General features: G+C 39.0%; 1 protein-coding gene across 2 annotated transcripts in view; it reads left to right on the top strand.

The window, feature by feature from the left end:
• The window catches only part of SLC24A2 (solute carrier family 24 member 2), a 240791-nt gene that overhangs the window by 127388 nt on the left and 94548 nt on the right, over positions 1-18855 (top strand). For both annotated transcript variants that reach the window (XM_060014790.1, XM_060014789.1), the window contains exon 2: positions 16864-16902. In XM_060014790.1, the coding sequence (XP_059870773.1) occupies positions 16864-16902 (39 nt within the window). The remainder of the gene's footprint in view (positions 1-16863; positions 16903-18855) is intronic.

Raw genomic sequence — 18855 nt, 5'->3', positions numbered from 1 at the left:
TTTTTCCAGCAGTAAAATGGGATTGACAAAGCTTACAGAGCTATAAATATTAAATGGAATAGAGAGGTACAGCTGTAGAAAACAAACTTATGGTACCAGAGGCTAAGGAGGGGAGGGTAAAATTGGAAGATTGGGATTGACATATACACACGACTATATATAAAAAAGGTAACTGGAGAAGTAACAACTGACACTGCAGAAATACAAAGGATCATGAGAGATTACTAAAAGCAACTATATGCCAATAAAATGGACAACCTGGAAGAAACGGAAAAATTCTTAGAAAAGCACAACCTTCTGAGACTGAACCAGGAAGAAATAGAAAATATAAACAGACCAATCACAAGCACTGAAATTGAAACTGTGATTAAAAATCTTCCAACAAACAAAAGCCCAGGACCAGATGGCTTCACAGGTGTATTCTATCAAACATTTAGAGAAGAGCTAACACCTATCCTTCTCAAACACTTCCAAAATATAGCACAGGGAGGAACACTCCCAAACTCATTCTACGAGGCCACCATCACCCTGATACCAAAACCAGACAAGGTGTCCCAAAAAAAGTAATCTATAGGCCAGTATCACTGATGAACATAGATGCAATAATCCTTAACAAAATACTGGCAAACAGAATCCAACAGCACATTAAAAGGATCATATACCATGATCAAGTGGGGTTTATCCCAGGAATGCAAGGATTCTTCAATATACACAATCAATGTGATTCACCATATTAACAAATTGAAGGAGAAAAACCTTATGATCATCTCAATAGATGCAGAGAAAGCTTTTGACAAAATTCAACACCCATTTATGATAAAAACCCTGCAGAAAGTAGGCATAGAGGGAACTTACCTCAACACAATAAAGGCCATATATGACAAACCCACAGCCAACATCGTTCTCAATGGTGAAAAACTGAAACCATTTCCACTAAGATCAGGAACAAGAAAAGGTTGCCCACTCTCACCACTGTTATTCAACATAGTTTTGGAAGTTTTAGCCACAGCAATCGGAGAAGGAAAAGAAATAAAAGGAATCCAAACCAGAAAAGAAGTAGTAAAACTGTCACTGTTTGCAGATGACATGATAATATACATAGAGGATCCTAAAGAAGCTACCAGAAAACTACTAGAGCTAATCAATGAATTTGTTAAAGTAGCAGGATACCAAATTAATGCACAGAAATCTCTTGCATTCCTATACACTAATGATGAAAAATCTGAAAGAGAAATTAAGGAAACACTCCCATTTACCATTGCAACAAAAAGAATAAAATACCTGGGAATAAACCTACCTAAGGAGACAAAAGACCTGTATGCAGAAAACTATAAGACACTGATGAAAGAAATTAAAGATGATACAAACAGGTGGAGAGATATACCATGTTCTTGGATTGGAAGAATCAGCATTGTGAAAATGACTATACTACCCAAAGCAATCTACAGATTCAATGCAATCCCTATCAAACTACCAATGGCATTTTTCACAGAACTAGAACAAAAAATTTCACAATTTGTATGGAAACACAGAAGATCCCGAATAGCCAAAGCAATCTTGAGAAAGAAAAACGGAGCTGGAGAAAATCAGGCTCCCTGACTTAGACTATACTACAAAGCTACAGTAATCAAGACAGTATGGTAGTGGCACAAAAACAGAAATATAGATCAATGGAACAGGATAGAAATCCCAGAGATAAACCCACGCACATATGGTCACCTTATTTTTGATAAAGGAGGCAAGAATCTACAATGGAGAAAAGACAGCCTCTTTGATAAGTGGTGCTGGGAAAACTGGACAGCTACATGTAAAAGAATGAAATTAGAACACTCCCTAACACCATACACAAAAATAAACTCAAAATGGATTAAAGACCAAAATGTAAGGCCAGAAACTATCAAACTCTTAGAGGAAAACATAGGCAGAATACTCTATGACATAAATCACAGCAAGATCCTTTTTGACCCACCTCCTAGAGAAATGGAAATAAAAACAAAAACAAACAAATGGGACCTAGTGAAACAAAAGCTTTTGCACAGAAAAGGAAACCATAAAGAAAACGAAAAGAGAACCCTCAGGAAGGGAGAAAATATTTGCAAATGAAGCAATTGACAAAGGATTAATCTCCAAAATATGCATGCAGGTCATGCAGCTCAATATCAAAAAGACAAACAACCAAATCCAAAAATGGGCAGAAGACCTAAACAGACATTTCTCGAAAGAAGATATACAGATTGCCAACAAACACATGAAAGGATGCCCAACATCACTAATCATTAGAGAAATGCAAATCAGAACTACAATGAGATATCATCTCACACCAGTCAGAATGGCCATCATCAAAAAATCCACAAACAATAAATTCTGGAAAGGGTGTGGAGAAAAGGGAACTGTCTTGCACCATTGGTGGGAATGTAAATTAATACAGCCGCTATGGAGAACAGTATGGAGGTTCTTTAAAAGACTAAAAATAGTACTACCATATGACCCAGCAATCCCACTACTGGGCATATACCCAGAGAAAACCATAATTCAAAAAGAGTCATGTACCACAATGTTCATTGCAGCACTATTTACAATAGCCAGGACATGGAAGCAACCTAAGTGTCCATCGACAGATGAACAGATAAAGAAGATGTGCCACATATATACAATGGAATATTACTTGCCATAAAAAGAAACGAAATTGAGTTATTTGTAGTGAGGTGGATGGACCTAGAGTCTGTCATACAGAGTGAAGTCAGAAAGAGAAAAACAAATACCATATGCTAACACATATATATGGAATCTAAAAAAAAGTGGTTCTGAAGAACCTAGGGGCGGGACAGGAATAAAGTCGCAGGACAGGAATAAAGGGGCAGGACAGGAATGAGGACACGGGAGGGAGAAGGGTAAGCTGGGACGAAGTGAGAGTGGCATGGACTTATATATACTACCAAATCTAAAATAGCTAGCTAGTGGGAAGCAGCTGCATAGCACAGGGAGATCAGCTTGGTGCTTTGTGACCACCTAGAGGGGTGGAATAGGGAGGGTGGCAGGGAGACACAAGAGGGAGGGAATATGGGGATATATGTATACGTGTAGCTGATTCACTTTGCTATACAGCAGAAACTAACACACCATCATAAAGCAATTATACTCCAATAGAGATGTTTTTAAAAAAAAAGAAAGCAAAGAAATTTTTAAAAAGTAAATAAATAAATTTTTAAAAATTAAATACAATAGATAACTAATAAGGACCTACTGTATAGCACAGGGAACTCTAGTCAATACTCTGTAATGACCTATATGGGAAAAGAATCTAAAAAAGAGTGGATATATGTATATGTAGAACTGATTCACTTTGCTGTACAGCAGAAACTAACACAACATTGTAAATCAACTATACTCCAATAAAAAATTTTTTTTTAATATTAAATGGGATAATGCATCTAAATCAATTCATTCAAAAGCTAAGTGCTATTGATTTGTCCCTCACCTGCATTTTTCAATAGACGCTAACACAAAACAAAGCACAGTAAGCGAACGACCCCACAGAACCAGGGGATTTCACTTGTTTATTTTTCTTTATCATTTGTGTGTTCCACGTCTATCCTCCCACACTAAATATTTGTGGTGGGCAATGGCATTCAAAGACACGGGGTCTGACGCCGGCCTCTGCTCACTGGGTAAGTAGTTGTCCTTTTCCCATCCAGTTGCTTCATTCGTTTGAGCTGCACTTCCTTCCAGCTACCAAACGGTTTAAAGGAGATACTCATAGTTCTGCTAATGCCATGAGATAGCCATGTGAGAACACCTAGCACAGTACCAGTGCTTCTTTATGCCCCTGTTTTATTCCCCTTGGCATTTATTCTCATTTCCAAAATGGCCTGGCAGGTGAAAGCGGAGACTCTTTTCCTTTCTCTCACTTGTTTACTTTGGGTTTTTCGGCATCCTTCTGTGTTTATTCGAGGTGAGCATAATCACAGTAGTAAGCCGCCCTAAAGGCTGCCAAAGCCTGCAGACGGGGGACATCTGCAACAAACACAGTTGTGTGAGATGCGTGCCTGGTCCATGGAGCTGCCCTTTGGCACTCCGCCCAGTCTCTGCCCACTGAATAGAACTGGATCATCTGCAGTGACATTCAGATCTTTTTCCTGAAGAGTCTGAACTAATTGAGAACTTGTCGATGTGTGTAACATGCTTTGTGCTGCCTTCTGCTCTAGCTCCCCTCTGCCAGAACACACTTCAGTGGCGTCGAGCTGTCATTGGATAGACTAGATGGGTCCTTCTGGAATTCCTTCTTTCTGTCATTTAGCAATTGATCATTTGTGCCCTTTGTAATAATGTCATCCAGCTTCCAAAGGGTGTTTTGAAAGCATTAGCTCAGCAATTCTTAACCTTTTTAGGGTCATAGACACTTACGAAAATCTGCGAGAAGCTGTGGATACTCTTCCTCCTGCCCCTGAAAATTCATATGTACACCAAATGTTACACATCATTTCAGAGATTTCACAACTCCCCTCCTAAATCCAGACTGTGGACCCCAAATTCCAGCACTAAGTAGTACTTGTATTTATAAATATTTGTATGGACAGTATTGTCCACCAATAAGCTAATAGCAAACATAGTCAGGAAATGAATATTTGTGTCTAGAGCAATTTTTTTAATGAACCAAATGATTTTTCTTGATCTGCTCTCATGGGTTGGTAGGATAAGTAAGGAAAGGAGGAGGTCTTCACAAGTAAAACAGATACTTTGTTTTACATACACTTAATAACTAGCCTTGAGGACAAAATTATAAATATAAAAATAATTGACCATGTTTAAAAAAAAAACACCATTAGGAGGTGTTAGCCAGTTAAGGCAACATGCCACTTATTACATACAGACAAAATGCACACGCATTCAGTATAATGATTATGCAGGAGAATGACCATGTCCTTAGAAGATAACATGTGAAATGTTGAGCATGACATCTGCCACTTACTTTAAAATGATTCAGAAAAAAATTATCAATATATACATATATTGATAAAGCAAATACAGAAAATGCTAACAATTACTGAATCTAAGTGGTAGGAGTATGGTGATTCATTGTACTACTCTTCAGGCTTTTCCTGTGTTCGAAATTTTTCCTTATAGAACCTTAGAGGATAAACACACATTATTTTAAGAGAAATGTCAACACAAGCACAATCTTTCACTTTTGGACAGGATTTTCTTCAATCAGTGAGCATCATTTTCCCACAGGAACATAATTTCACTATATTAGAATCCTGTTGTAAGATGTCCAGCATTCCTATAGCTGAGTAAATAATATACTTTCAGTGATGATATTATACAACATTATATGATTATTATCGTCATTTAAGATGCTCTCTGGGCAGTAAGCTTGTGCCCTGGGACCTGCTGCAAAATGAAGTCTCTAGAATTATCTAGAAGTTCTCAATGTCTAAAGCCAAGGCTTCAGAGTCAACAGCAATTAGAAAGAAAGTTTTTTCTACAGGATATTCCTCATGTCGTTTTCCCCTAATTCTGCAACAGATTTTTAATTCCAACACTGAAAATACTGCTGAGTATTTGGCCAAGAAGATGGTACTGACTGTAATATCGGCACTTCCTGGCTCCATTTGACAGTAATGCAGTTAGGATTCCCAGAGCATATCTTTTTCCATTTCTGTTATTGTGAGGCTACATCTGTTCTCAATGGTACACAATTTCCGTTGTGCTATTGACAGGTAGCAGATAAGATATGCCCTCAGAGACCACAGCCACTATGTGGGACCAGAAATTTTATTTTAAGGCCTGAACTTCCAACATTGTCAGTCCTTTAATACTTCATCAGCAAAAATAGAGCACTGTCCTTACTTAATGGCAGATCTCAATTTCATCTCTGTTTTTCTGGTTTGAACTTTGTCTTTATGCTATTGAAAGGATGCATGACATTGGAAATAATAGTTTATTTTTTAAATCATGTATTTTTTGTTCAAAGCAAGGCTAATGAATAAAACTCTAGATTTTCTTAAATAGCTCTAGGGAGGTTAGATGGCTTCCATTTTCTGAATAAATTTCCTTCTGCAGGAAGGTGAATTCAGAGTGTGTTTCATGTTTACTTGAGGAATGCAGAGAGAGTGATGCCTTGGACCCAGGGAAGTATAGCCATTAAGAGCACATAGTTTCAAGTTAGACTTCCTGCATTTCAACCCCAGTGCCTTCACTTACTACCTGTATGACTGTGAGCAAGTCAGGTAACTTCACTAGACCTTCCACTCCTGATCTTTAAAATGGGTATAATAGCAATTGGACATCCATAGGCAAAAAATGGATCACAACCAAAACTCATATTTTATTCAAAAATTAACTCAAAGACCACTACTCAATACTCTGTAATGGCCTATATGGGAAAAGCAGCTAAAAAATAGTGGATATATGTATATGTATAACTGATTCACTTTGCCATTCACCTAAAATTAACATAACATTGTAAACCAAGTATACTCCAATAAAAAAAACATATCGGGGCTTAAATGTGAAACATAAAACTAAAAACTTCTAGAAAATAATAGAAATAAAATCTTCTGGACCAAGGACTAGGCAAAGAATTTTTAGATGTGCTACCAAACCCAGTGTGTCAAAAGAAAAATTGATATATTGGACCTCATCAAAATTAAAAACTTTTGCTCTGTGAAAGACAATGTTAAGAAGATGAAAGGACTAATTACAGGTGGGGAGATAATATTTGCAAACCACATATCTGGCAAAGGACTTGTATCTAGAATATATAAAGAACTCTTGAAACATAATATTTAAAAAAAATCCAGTTAGAGGGACTTCCCTGATGGCACAGTGGTTAGGAATCTGCCTGTCAGTACAAGAGACACAGGTTCAAGCCCTGGTCTGGGAAGATCCCACATGCTTCAGAGCAGCTACGCCCATGCACCACAACTACTGAGCCTGCACTCTAGAGCCCATGAGCCACAACTACTGAGCCCGAGTGCCACAACTACTGAAGTCTGCGTCCACAGAGCCCATGCTTCACAACAAAAGAAGCCACTGCAATGAGAAGCCTGCACACCACAACGAAGAGTAACCCCCGCTCGCCGCAACTAGAGAAAGCCTGCGTGCAGCAACGAAGACCCAACACAGCCAAAAATAAAATATAAATAAATTTATTTTAAAAATCCAATTAGAAAATGGGCAAACGATAGGCACAAACATTTCACTAATGGGGATATACAAACAGCAAATAAGTGCATGAAAAAATGTTCAACATCATAGGCATTAGAGAAATGCACATTAAAACCACAATGAGATATAACTATACCTATTAGGATGGCTAAAATAAAAATTAGCGGCAATACCAAATGCTGCCAAAAATGCAGAAAAACCTGGATCACTCATACATTGCTGGTGGGAATATAAAATAGCACGGCCACTGCCACTCTGGAAAATAATTTCGTTGTTCCTTTTAAAACTATAAATGGTTTTATAACCCAGAAATTGTATTCTTATGCATATATCCTACAGAAATGAAACTTATCCTTATGCAGAAACTTATACATGCATGCTCGAAGCGTCTTTATTCACCATAGCCCCCAACTGGAAACTATCCAGATGTCCCTCAATGGATGTATGTGGTTGATCCATATCATAGAATACTACTCAACAATAAAAGGAACAAACTGTTGATATCTGCTACAACTTGGATGACCCTCTAGGAAATTATACTGAGTAGAAAAAGCCAGTCTCAAAAGGATACATACTGCATGATTCCACTTACATAACAATCATGAAATTATTATAGAGGTAGATAACAGATTAGTGAGTACCAGGTGATACGGATGAGGAGAGGGGTGGATGTAGATATAAAGGGGTAGCAGAAAGGAATCTTATGGTAACGGTACAGTTAAGTATCTTGATTACAGTGATGGTTACCTGAAGCTATACATGTGATTAAATTGCATAGAGCAACACAGATGCCATACACACCATACACAATCACAAGTAAGTGTGCATGAAAGTGGCACAGTTCGAGTGAACTCAATAGATTGTACATGCCAACTTCCTGGTTTTGATATTGTACTATAGTTGTGCAAAATGCTGTCTTTAGGGGAGGCTGGGTAAAGTGTACACAGCACCTCCCTGTACTTTTTTTTTTACAACTACCTGTGATTCTATAATTATTTCAAAATAAAAAGATTTTCTTTCAATGCTTCCTAATAGAACCTTCCACCTAGAATTATGACAAGGATTAAATGAGCATTTAGCATTGTCTCTAGTGTAGTTAGTACTCAGTAAAAGTCAGCAGGGATTTTATATATTAATGGCCACCTTTGCTACTTAATTGGAAGACTACGTCTTAGAAGAGAGATTTAAACTAGAATATAAATTCCATGAGAGCAAGGATTCGGGCTGTTTTGTTCACTAGACTATTCCCATACCTAGAACAGTGTGAGGCATATAAGGTACTCATTAAATATGTGTTGAAGAATGAACGAAAGAGTGGTTTTGAAGATACCATGAAGGAAGATATTTGGCAAGTAGAGCACAAGGGCATAACTTGGTAATATCCAAGGTAGGACATAGATGAAATAGCTCAAATGGCAATTTGCCTGGACTGCCTATGAGAGCAAAGGGTAGGAAAGATAAGTGATCTGTGTAGATAAATTTGAAGCTTCATGTGATTCTCGTTACTGTAGATTGCATCAGCCTTAGGGGGAAAGTGCAATGGTAACTGTCTTCGTGTCAGGCCCCAGTGGTGGGATTCGTAGTCTTTATTGTGTACCGTACTTTTCTAGGGTGCCCAGGTATGTAATGGTCAGTGTCCAATGGAACTGTTCCTTACTCCCGTGCTCTCCACTTCACTACATGGTGGTCCTGTTCCATTCAGTGCTTCCACCACACTCGCCTCTGCCACTACTATTGCAGGTCCCATTCAACCACCAAAAAGAAGACTGGCTCTCTGAGTTTAAAGGACCCATGCAATAGTGCTTGGGCACAGGGTCTAGGGATTAAGCCAGAGAATCAGTACCACTCTGTATTAGTCCAAAGAGTTTCTGCTGACCGTGACCTAAGCCCAGCACTGGGTCTAGGTCCCTCAACTCTTTTCTGTCTCAGAGTGAGTTTCCTGCCTATTTCAGCATCCTCCTTCCTTGCAAAGCACGAATCCCACAACTTTCGAGCTGTCAATCAAGAGATCCGTGTTTGCTGAGCATCCGCGGGATGCTGGCACACGGGCAGGCAAAATATAAAATACAAAGATGTGTAATGTGTAAGACACCCATGTTCAAGAAGGTTACGGTTCCAACCAAGCAAGCAAAATGGCAAACAAGCAATGGGGAATAACTGTGAAATGATGATTCTAACTACAGTCAGAGTTCAAAGAAGGGAGCTTTTATAGTATGACATTTCTACAAGTATGAGGAAAGAGTAGCCTGGTCGGTGCACACATCTCAGATACATGGGAGGAGAACGGTTCAAGAAGCAGTGGGTCATTAGCAGTGTCAGATGCTTAGAGGAAAGTGACACGGTTCGGTGTTGGACTAGAAAGAAGCCACGTGCCTCCAACCTCATTATATATGAGTGTGTGGGCTTGATTTCACTTATTTATTATGAAATGTGTATTTGTTGAGCATCTAGCACTACTGTGCTGTGGAATAATATAAAATGAAAAAAGCACTGTCTCTGCCCTCAGAAGGATGCTCAGTAGTGGGAAAGAGAGAGATGAAACAAATAATACAAAAGAATGAACTAGGGAGAAAATGGCGGGACACACAGAGCCTGAGTAGAATATGAAAGTAGCCAAGCTGTGTTCGAAATGAACCCACGACATGGGTGATCTTAGTTTCCTCCTGGCCTCTCTTAGGAACAGGAGAGCAGATCAAGGAAGGGGACCAATTCTCAATATGACTACATTTGCAGTGGAAAATGTTATATATTTGTTATTTGTGCCCTCTGTTGTTTTCCCAAAGTTTAATTACACTTTTATTTTTTTCTACTGAAGTATAGTTGATTTACAATATTGTATTAATTTCTGCTGTACAGCAAAGTGATTCAGTTATACACATGTATACAACATTCTTTTTCATATTCTTTTCTCACCTACTGCTGAGCCATAAACTCCTTAATACAGGTCACTTTGATGTATGGATAAACTAGTTTGAAGTGTTACTTGAACCTACGCCATTGTGAAGGTTGTAGAAGTGCCTCTGTGACCTTCAAGACATTCAGAAGAAAATTTATGACAATTGTAGACAAGTCTAAATAATAATGCTGGAGGAGGCGAAAGATCAAAAAATAACCTCTATACTTTCTGTATTCCCAGGCACCAACTTTGCACCAAATGAACACAAAATCTGTCGTTCTGTATTAACAGCAATCACCTGGCAACGATTTTCTGGCTTCCATTGGAAGTCAGAGCTCATAAATAGTTCTTAATATAAAATAGTAAACTAATTTTACTGTATTTGCAGTTCTAGTGACTCCTTCCCACAGGCCACTGCAAGGAAAATTCCAGTTTCTTGTTTCCCCAATACTTAGGCTCTGGAGCCCAGCTGTCTGAGCTCATATTCCAGCTCTGCGTCTTACTGGCTACATGGACATGGACAAATTGTCCAACATCCATTAGCCTCGGGGTCCTCATGTATTAGAGGGGGCAGGACTGGTTATAATACCTGTTATTGTGAGGATACAATGAGATATTATACACGAAGCTCTTGCCACGCACTGAGCTTTCAATAAATATTATGCATTATTACTGGAATCTGCTTTATTTGTGGCAAATTATTCTGTGGTATGACCAGCGCCAGCATTTGTCGGACTTTTAAGTTCACATCATCTTAGACACTCTTCCTTGGAAGTCAGGTAATCCAGACTTAACATGTGAGAGCACTGGGGTACTTTACCAATCAAAGGAAATTTGTGTGACTAATGCCAGAACGCCACTAACAGATTGTGTTTGATTGGCATATCAAAATGGCTCATTAGCAATTGTGAGAATTGCTCAAATGACACAACAAAGTATATTGGCAACATCTGGATTCCTAAGGGGGAGGCGAGAGATGGCAGTGGTGATCAGGGTTGTTAATTCCTAAATTAAGTGTATTAACAAAGGTGCTCAGTATCCCGAGTACAGAAACAGCCTGAGGCACTTCCTGCTTCTCTCTTTCCATTTACAGAATGGGGATTAATGTCTTTTATGTACCTACTTAATAAGAAGGATTCAGTAGGGGCTCTTAGGGGTAGATTTAAATAACCATCATTACTATTAATTCAGCCTCTGGAGCAAGCATTAGAGGAGCTTTGGTTCCTGACGCAGGACCGCACAGTCCCCATTCTGCCTGAGTGGCCTCACTCTCTCCTGCCACCTGGTTGCAGTTTTAGTAGCCACGTCAGGGACCCTAGGAGGCACAAGGTGAATCCTGCTCTCGGGGGTCTTACGCTTCCACTGTTTGGGAGGCTGGCTAGGGCAGTTGTGGTACACACCCAGTACAGCTTACCAATTCAGTGAGAAGCATTTAAACTCCTTTTTTGTTTTTATTTTACTCTTTGCAGCTTTATTGAGATGTAATCGACACATAATATATATAACGTCCGTAAGTGTAGGGGTCCTACCTTCTCTGAATCTTCCAGCCTCCAGAGCTTCCTGATCAAAACCAGGCCCACTAAAGTATAGGAGATGCAAAACACTAGCCTCGCCTTGCCAATCCTGTATCCTTCAGACAATGCTGATTCATGGGACAGGGACAGAGTCAGGAGCCAAACCAAGGAAATATAATCTGTTGTGACATCTCCTCTCCCCTGGGCTGCCAACCTTGGGCATGCTCAATTAACCGTACTCTAGTGTCCTACACAAATCACCTCTCACCATCCTAATCAATGGAATTTTCCTGCTTCCCTTAGAAACCACCCTGTTCTCTAAGCCGGTTCACAACGCTGAACCTACTTGTGGCATATAGTTTGTCTTTATTCTCCCCTGTGGCTCTTATTATTAATAGTACTGATAGTAGAGCTAATACATAGCATTTACCATGTACCAAACATGGTCTAAGCACTTTACATGTATAAACTCATTTAATCCTCTCAACAACCCTCTGAAGTAGTTACTATTATTATCCCCATTTGACAGATGAGGAAACTAAAGCATAAAGAGATTAAGTAACTTGTCCAAAGTCACATGGCTAATAAGTGACAAAAATAAGGAAATGAACTTGCACAGTCTGGGCCTGAATTCCATATTCTTAATAACTGTATGACACCACTTCTCATCCTACGTTATTTCTTCCCTCATACAACTATTTAAAAGGTAAAATGTTGTTCCTAGCTGTCTCTAAGCAATTTCACTTCCATTTCATTTCTTTGAAGGGTATCTATTCTTCTGAAGTTTCTTTCTACTATCCCAAGTATTTTAAGATCATGGGAATTATTCAGATAAATCATCAAAATGCTTTGCTTCCAAAGTTTCTATTACCGTGCTTTTTACTTAATTTCTGTCCTTTCTCTCCATCCCACTGTGTTTCTTTAAACCAGAGTTGCAAGTGGGTATTCTTGCAGCCTGGGCTGCCACCTTCAGCGCTTCACTGATCTTTGAGATTCTTACTTTCCTAAAGGACAGTGACAGTGGCGTAATTACCTGGCAACCAGTAGTAAAAGTAATTTGAATTTAAATCTCTTAGTATTTCTTCCTTTAGGAATTTATTTAATCCTGTTCCCCTTAATATTTTAGGGAGTATGTGAGGGGCACAATAAAGGGAGGCAAAGGGACATGATTTTGCGTCTGATTAAGAAGTGGTTGGGTTTCTTTCATTTTAAATTTCAGATTTGAAGTTTTTGCACCTTTTATCCAGTCTTCCCACAGGCTTTGAGGTTTATTCATCTTTAACCAGAAGGGAGATTTTAAATGTTTTTGCTTATTGAATGTAAATGTATTGAAAGCACAAGGAGGCATCATTTAATACTTCCTTGTTAATTTTTTAAATGAAAATCAATCATTCAAATCATCCCTCACCCAACCTTTCTAAATTCTAAGACATTAAAGTTAATATCAATTAAATAATGGATTAATATTTCTAATTGCCAGCATATATGTTTTGTATCACATTTATGACAAAACAATTATACTTTTAAGTCTGTTCTTGTAGACTTTATAGTGCTTCTGAGTCCTTTGCACACTGAATTTAGGTGCATTTCACAGGACTTAGTGAAAGGTTATGGTGGTGGAAGTTTATGGTTGTTACTTGACTGTTGTGAAAAATTGCTTGTCTTTCTATATCTGTTGCCAAAGCCACTGGCCAGAAAATCCACCCTTTATTTTACACACTTGTCTTTTGGCACATGAAATCTTCCCAGTAACCCACTTGATAATGTAATCTGCAGGTAGGTGATTACCAACCAGAGTAAACCGGGGGCTGTGTGTTCATGATGTAGCCATAAACTGTGCAGTATTTGCCTCATGTTTATGTGTGTGAGGTAGGCCTGGGGGCCTGTATGCAGGGTAAGCTCTGTACAAAGTCACATCAAAACTATACTTAGTAGTCAGGGGAATCATTTCTAACCAGTGGCTTTTAAGGGCCAAAGGAAGAGAGGTGGTTTAAGGGTTTGTGAAGGATTGATAGCATTAAAAATACTTTGTAAATGAGATGTGTGTTTTATTATCCGGGATGGAGGAATGTGGTACTTTCAAAACACCTATCCAACGGGTAGCAAAATTCCCACATAGAATTGGGTTTCCACCAGGAAGGACAACAGATATTAATGGCATCATCTCAGTTGCTCAATTATTTGCAGTAATTAGTGAGAGGGTCAGTTTAAATTAAAGTATTGAATTACAGGATACTTCATGTTAAGTAAAAGAGGTATTCTTCAAGAATTGCTGTGGAATACTATGGATGTGGCTTAACAGATCTTTCCTATAACTGGCACAGCCTTTGTGAACGGACCACCAGGAATTGGGCTTTGAAATTGGTACAGCCCAAGTGTATGATATTTCGGTGCGTGTAAAATTAAGGAAATTAAAAAAGCAGAATGCGTAATAAATATGCCGAGATTAATCCTCAAAGTCACATCAGTCCTCTTTTGAAGTTGTCTTTTCTGTGACATCCAGTGGGTTAGCATAGACTTGCCAGATGTTCAATGGCCCTGAAAAGAAAATCACCACACAGAGGCCAAAACCCAGATACTGAGTTAAATAATCCAGTTCTTAGAAACACTACGAGCTGTGCATATCTGGATCATTTCTCTGGTCCTTCACTAGTCACTTCCAGTGTAATTAAAGCCCCTTTAAAATTGAATTCCTAACATAATCAGAGGCACATTTCCAGGACTGTGAGTCTGCTTCAAGATGCGGTTAGAGGGGGGCTAAGTCAGGTGAGCATCAGGAGTCATCAGTAGAGGTGGGCAAAGCCCTGAAAATGAGCAATTATCATCATATGTCACATTTCTCATCTCTTTTGCAACAGGGCTACATAAAAGGAAAGTGCAGGGGTGTTTTAATGGCCTCAGCTGCCATTTGTGTGTGTGCCTAAATTTACATGTTGTAACCTGATGTATATTCATGTCTGCAAATTACACTTGAAAGTAAACTAATGATGCCAACCTCTGCCGACATTAAGCAGTGGGAAATTTTGTAAAGGATTGAGACCTTTCTCTGCACTGAGTTTTATCTTTGTAGAATCTATGTACAACACGCTTTCTCTACGTTTATTGTGTCTTATGAGCCTCGTTGCTTATGAGAGAAAAAGCAAGTCAATGGAATAGAAATTTTTTTCTTCCTTTCAGACCAAAGGACAGGTTGGGATTTTTTTTTTCTTCCTCAAATATTTTTTAAATCTATCTTTTAAATCCAAACTCTCTGCTGGTGATATTTTTGTTCTTAGAAAGACCACACTTTTCTTTCCTCAGTTTCATCCCGTTCCTTCATGTTCTGTGATATTGCTGTGGTATCAATCCCAGCTCATAATTATTTGCCTCCCGTTTAGCCACAAGGTGTAAATTTGCTACCTGAAAAGGCGTGCTCTGACAGTTAATCTCCACGCGTGTCCAAAGGCTGATCTGGACGCACTGGATAATTTGCCTGGGGGATTGTTCTGTAGAATGGGGGGCCATCTGTTGAGCTGTCTAATGTGGGAGACGAGAAAATGAAAGGACTGCCAGAGAGAAACGGGATCATACGGTGGCTTTTAGAGCAAAAAGGAAATCAAAGGACAATTTCAGGTCCAGTCTAGTTCCCCAAGCATGTTTCTGGAACTAGGGAAGCAGGGATATTTTCTTGTTAGTGTTTTTAGAGAAGTCACCGAGAGAGAGTCCCAAATTAGGAGGTTCTGGCAAATTTAGTCATGCCTGCGGGCTCTACTCAGAAATTATCTCCAGCCTAAACTCTTCCGTTTGTGCCTGAGCCTTACAAGTTCTTCAAGGGTCTGCAAAAGTGTTTGGGACCAGAAGAAAAAATATATGTTGACATTGACTCTAAGATCCAAAAATTATCTACAAGATTATGAAATGTTTAATTGAATGTTGACAAAATATGTACTATCAACTTCATTAAGTATTAAATTTAGCCTTCTTAAAAATTACATGAAACCAAATCACAGATTCAGTTTTCTCACTTTCCAAGATTTCTAGCATGCCAATCATGAATTAAGTGAATTGCATATAGCTAATAATTTGAAATGCAAAATTATAAGAATCCTTTCCATGTTTTTTTTTTTTTACACAAAAATGTATATCGTAGGTGGGATGTGAGGGCATCTTCACGTTCTTTCTGTGATATGTGTGGTAGGACTAAAAAAAGAGAGCCCAGGGCCCATGAAGATTTTAAAACAGCTCTGCCCTCATCTTCTCTACTCCGAGTGTGTGATTAGTCCTGAAGACACAGGTTAGCAAAGACGCTAATTGGAGAACCAGTGTCTTCTTGCTGTATGCACCCGTAGTTGAGGTGAAGTGACAGAGGCAGTGGTCTGATCACGAGGAAGTTCCCAAGGCACCTGCATACCGTTGGAAAGATCACAGGACAGTGCCTGGTTCTGTTGAAGAGGGAGTGTTCGTATTAAGCGGGGGAAGCAAAGCCATCCAGTTTGGGACATGTTAGAAGAGCACCAGTGTCCCATGTCTGAGTTGTGTTCTCTCCCAACAGATGACCGGCTCTCACGTGCCCTTGTGTTTTAGTCAACTTTTCTCAGTGTGACAGATATTTCCTTTTCTAGAATGGAAAATGTGAAGTGGTGGGGCAGGAAGGAAGGTGGATTATCTGGATTCCATGTGTGATGACCTTAGTCTTTCCTCCAAAGGCTTAACGTCTTCAGGCTTTTATTTTATTCATCACACTTGGGACGGTGAATGTCATTTCCCTCCGAAAGATAAGGAATATGACAGGTCCTTGTAATCCCAGCCCCAAATGACGACCACTAATAAGAATAACCACTAATGATTCTTGCAGAACTTTTTTCTTTACATATACTGCAGTATTATTAATTTATTTTCTTTTATAAAATGAGGTAATAAATAAGGCTTTTAAATTTTTTTCACTTAACGATGTACCTTAGATATTTTTCCTTGTCAACACATGTGTACTTAGCTCATTCATTGTAGTGGCCACATGACATTCCACTGGATGGCTGGACCACAATTGATTTAACTGCCCTCTGTTACGGGACATTTAAGTTGGCCATTCGGCTTTGATCTTTCAAGCAAAAGTACCATATGCCTAAATAAACCATGATATATTAGCTAGAAATAGACACTCTTGACCCCCTGCGTTGGCATAGTCCTTCCCAGGAGCAGAAAGAACCAAATTTTTCCCTATACTGATGCTTGTGATTAAATGTAAAACCTATATGTGTTTAGTTATTTCTGTGTCTTCTGTTTCTGCCTTTTCCTCTTATGCAGTCATCTGCAGCCAGGGACAAGGATGAACAGGCTCTACCGGTAGGAAGCAGTGGCCTGGCCTGTACCTGTTCATGTGCCTGTGGAGGGTGTGAGGGCAGGGGTGGGCAGAAGGGGCTCTTGTGCTCAACATCCTCTCCCTTGGAATACTTAAAGGGTTTAATCTGCTGGTGTGTGTATGCTCTGTCCTATAATTAGTGTCAACTGAATTCTTACATTCAATGACAGATTATTTCTGGGACTGGGTTTCAAAAAGGTTGAGTTCTCTCTTTCACTTGGCATGGAAAAGTTGAAAGAGGGAGATATTTCCAAATTACATTCCAAGGGATGTTGAGCAGATATTTGGGGACAGCGAGGGATCTAATGCTTGGTATCTGTTTGTGTACCTGCATGCACCTGTTTTTTTGGTTGGAAGTTTCTTTTGGTTCCATGAAAAGAAATGCTGCATGAGATCTTTATATTCAATATATACATAATGCCCCGAAGACTGCTTTAAGTTCTGTAGACATAATCCTAGGCTAATGAAGATTTCCACAAGAGAGTTCTTTCAGTTTCCCAAAACAAGGACCATAGTAACAGTGATTATGACAAATTATTAACAACAAACACATTTTCCAGTTCCTGTCCAATTAACATGTCACATTTTGTATTGTGCAGCTTGGCAAGGAAATGACCATCAGTTTTTGTGTTCAACCATCAAACAGTGATTACATTTCAACTCTATTCAAATCTTTTAACCTTGCCCCTAAAATTTTTTGAGCCTTAATCTTCTGAATCGAATAACACAATGCATTAAAAAATGTTCCAGATCTTTGAGGCTGAAAGGACTAATAATGAAGATATATATGACCCCATTCTTCCTCCTGTGATGCTCAGAGCGGAGACTTCTGACATGCATTGAGAGCCCATAGGATATGCCTGATCCAGTACTGGGCTATGGGTGCAAACCCAGTCTCTTCCTTTGTGAATCATGATCTGGTTCACCAGTGAGATGCCAGTAATCCCCTCTGATTCTTCTCCAAACCCTGTAGAGTTGGAAATGTTATTTCTAATAGAATATCAATTATAATAAAATCACACTAAAAAATTCAGATTTCTCCATGTATCTCACACTGACATTTTACCCATACTTCAAGCTTACTCTGGGTTTCATGTTTGTCTCCAAACATGTGGCTCAGTTTTAATAAGTATTCTGTAAAACAAGGGACGAATGAGCAATAGTTTGGAAACACTGTCCAAGTTAATCAAGTTAACCAGACTTCTTTAGTGTTAGACTTAGTGGTCTAATGTGTATCTTAAAACTCTAAAGGTGAGTTGGTCTAGGATGTAGCAATGTCCAAATATATTTGGTCATGGAGTCTCTTGTGGAACTTTTCTTGGGAAACCCCCTTGTGGATCTGGAGTGTGATGGAATATTTTGCAAAACCCTGTAATGTAAAGGACTCTCTGGAGCCAGGAAGGTTGTCTGTGGATTCATAATAGGGGATTCTCTCTCTTCAAATCTCATTTAACATAGACTGTAAGGCTCATGGATGAGAGCTGTGGTTCCCATCGTGGAGATGAGGTACCCCGGAATGTGTGCAGGACATCCCTTTGCGGAGCAAGGGGGAAATATTAGCACCTCTATTGTTTGCCTTCTTTGTTACTCTTCATTATTTCTACTTTTGCAAATGTTTTATGATATAGATGCCCATATTTTAGTATGTGTCTGGATATAGATAGAGATACATATGGATATAGATACAGATATAGTTAGATGCATATATACACACTCAAAAATTTGACTGATAGGAGGCACAATACAGACATCTTAGAGACCACCCACTGGTTCAGAGAACAGATTTTGAGTGAAGCAGAGCTGCAACCCATTCCTCTAGCCTCCATTTTTTATCTGTGTGACCCGAACACCTCATTTCGCTTCTCTGAGACTAAATTTCCTCATCTGTCTAAAGGGAACAATAATGGTATCTAGTTCATAGGGTTCAGTCAGAGAAT

Source organism: Delphinus delphis, chromosome 6, assembly GCF_949987515.2.
Source record: "Delphinus delphis chromosome 6, mDelDel1.2, whole genome shotgun sequence".
Classification (NCBI taxonomy): Eukaryota; Metazoa; Chordata; class Mammalia; order Artiodactyla; family Delphinidae; genus Delphinus; species Delphinus delphis.
This window is presented reverse-complemented; position numbering and strand designations above follow the sequence as displayed.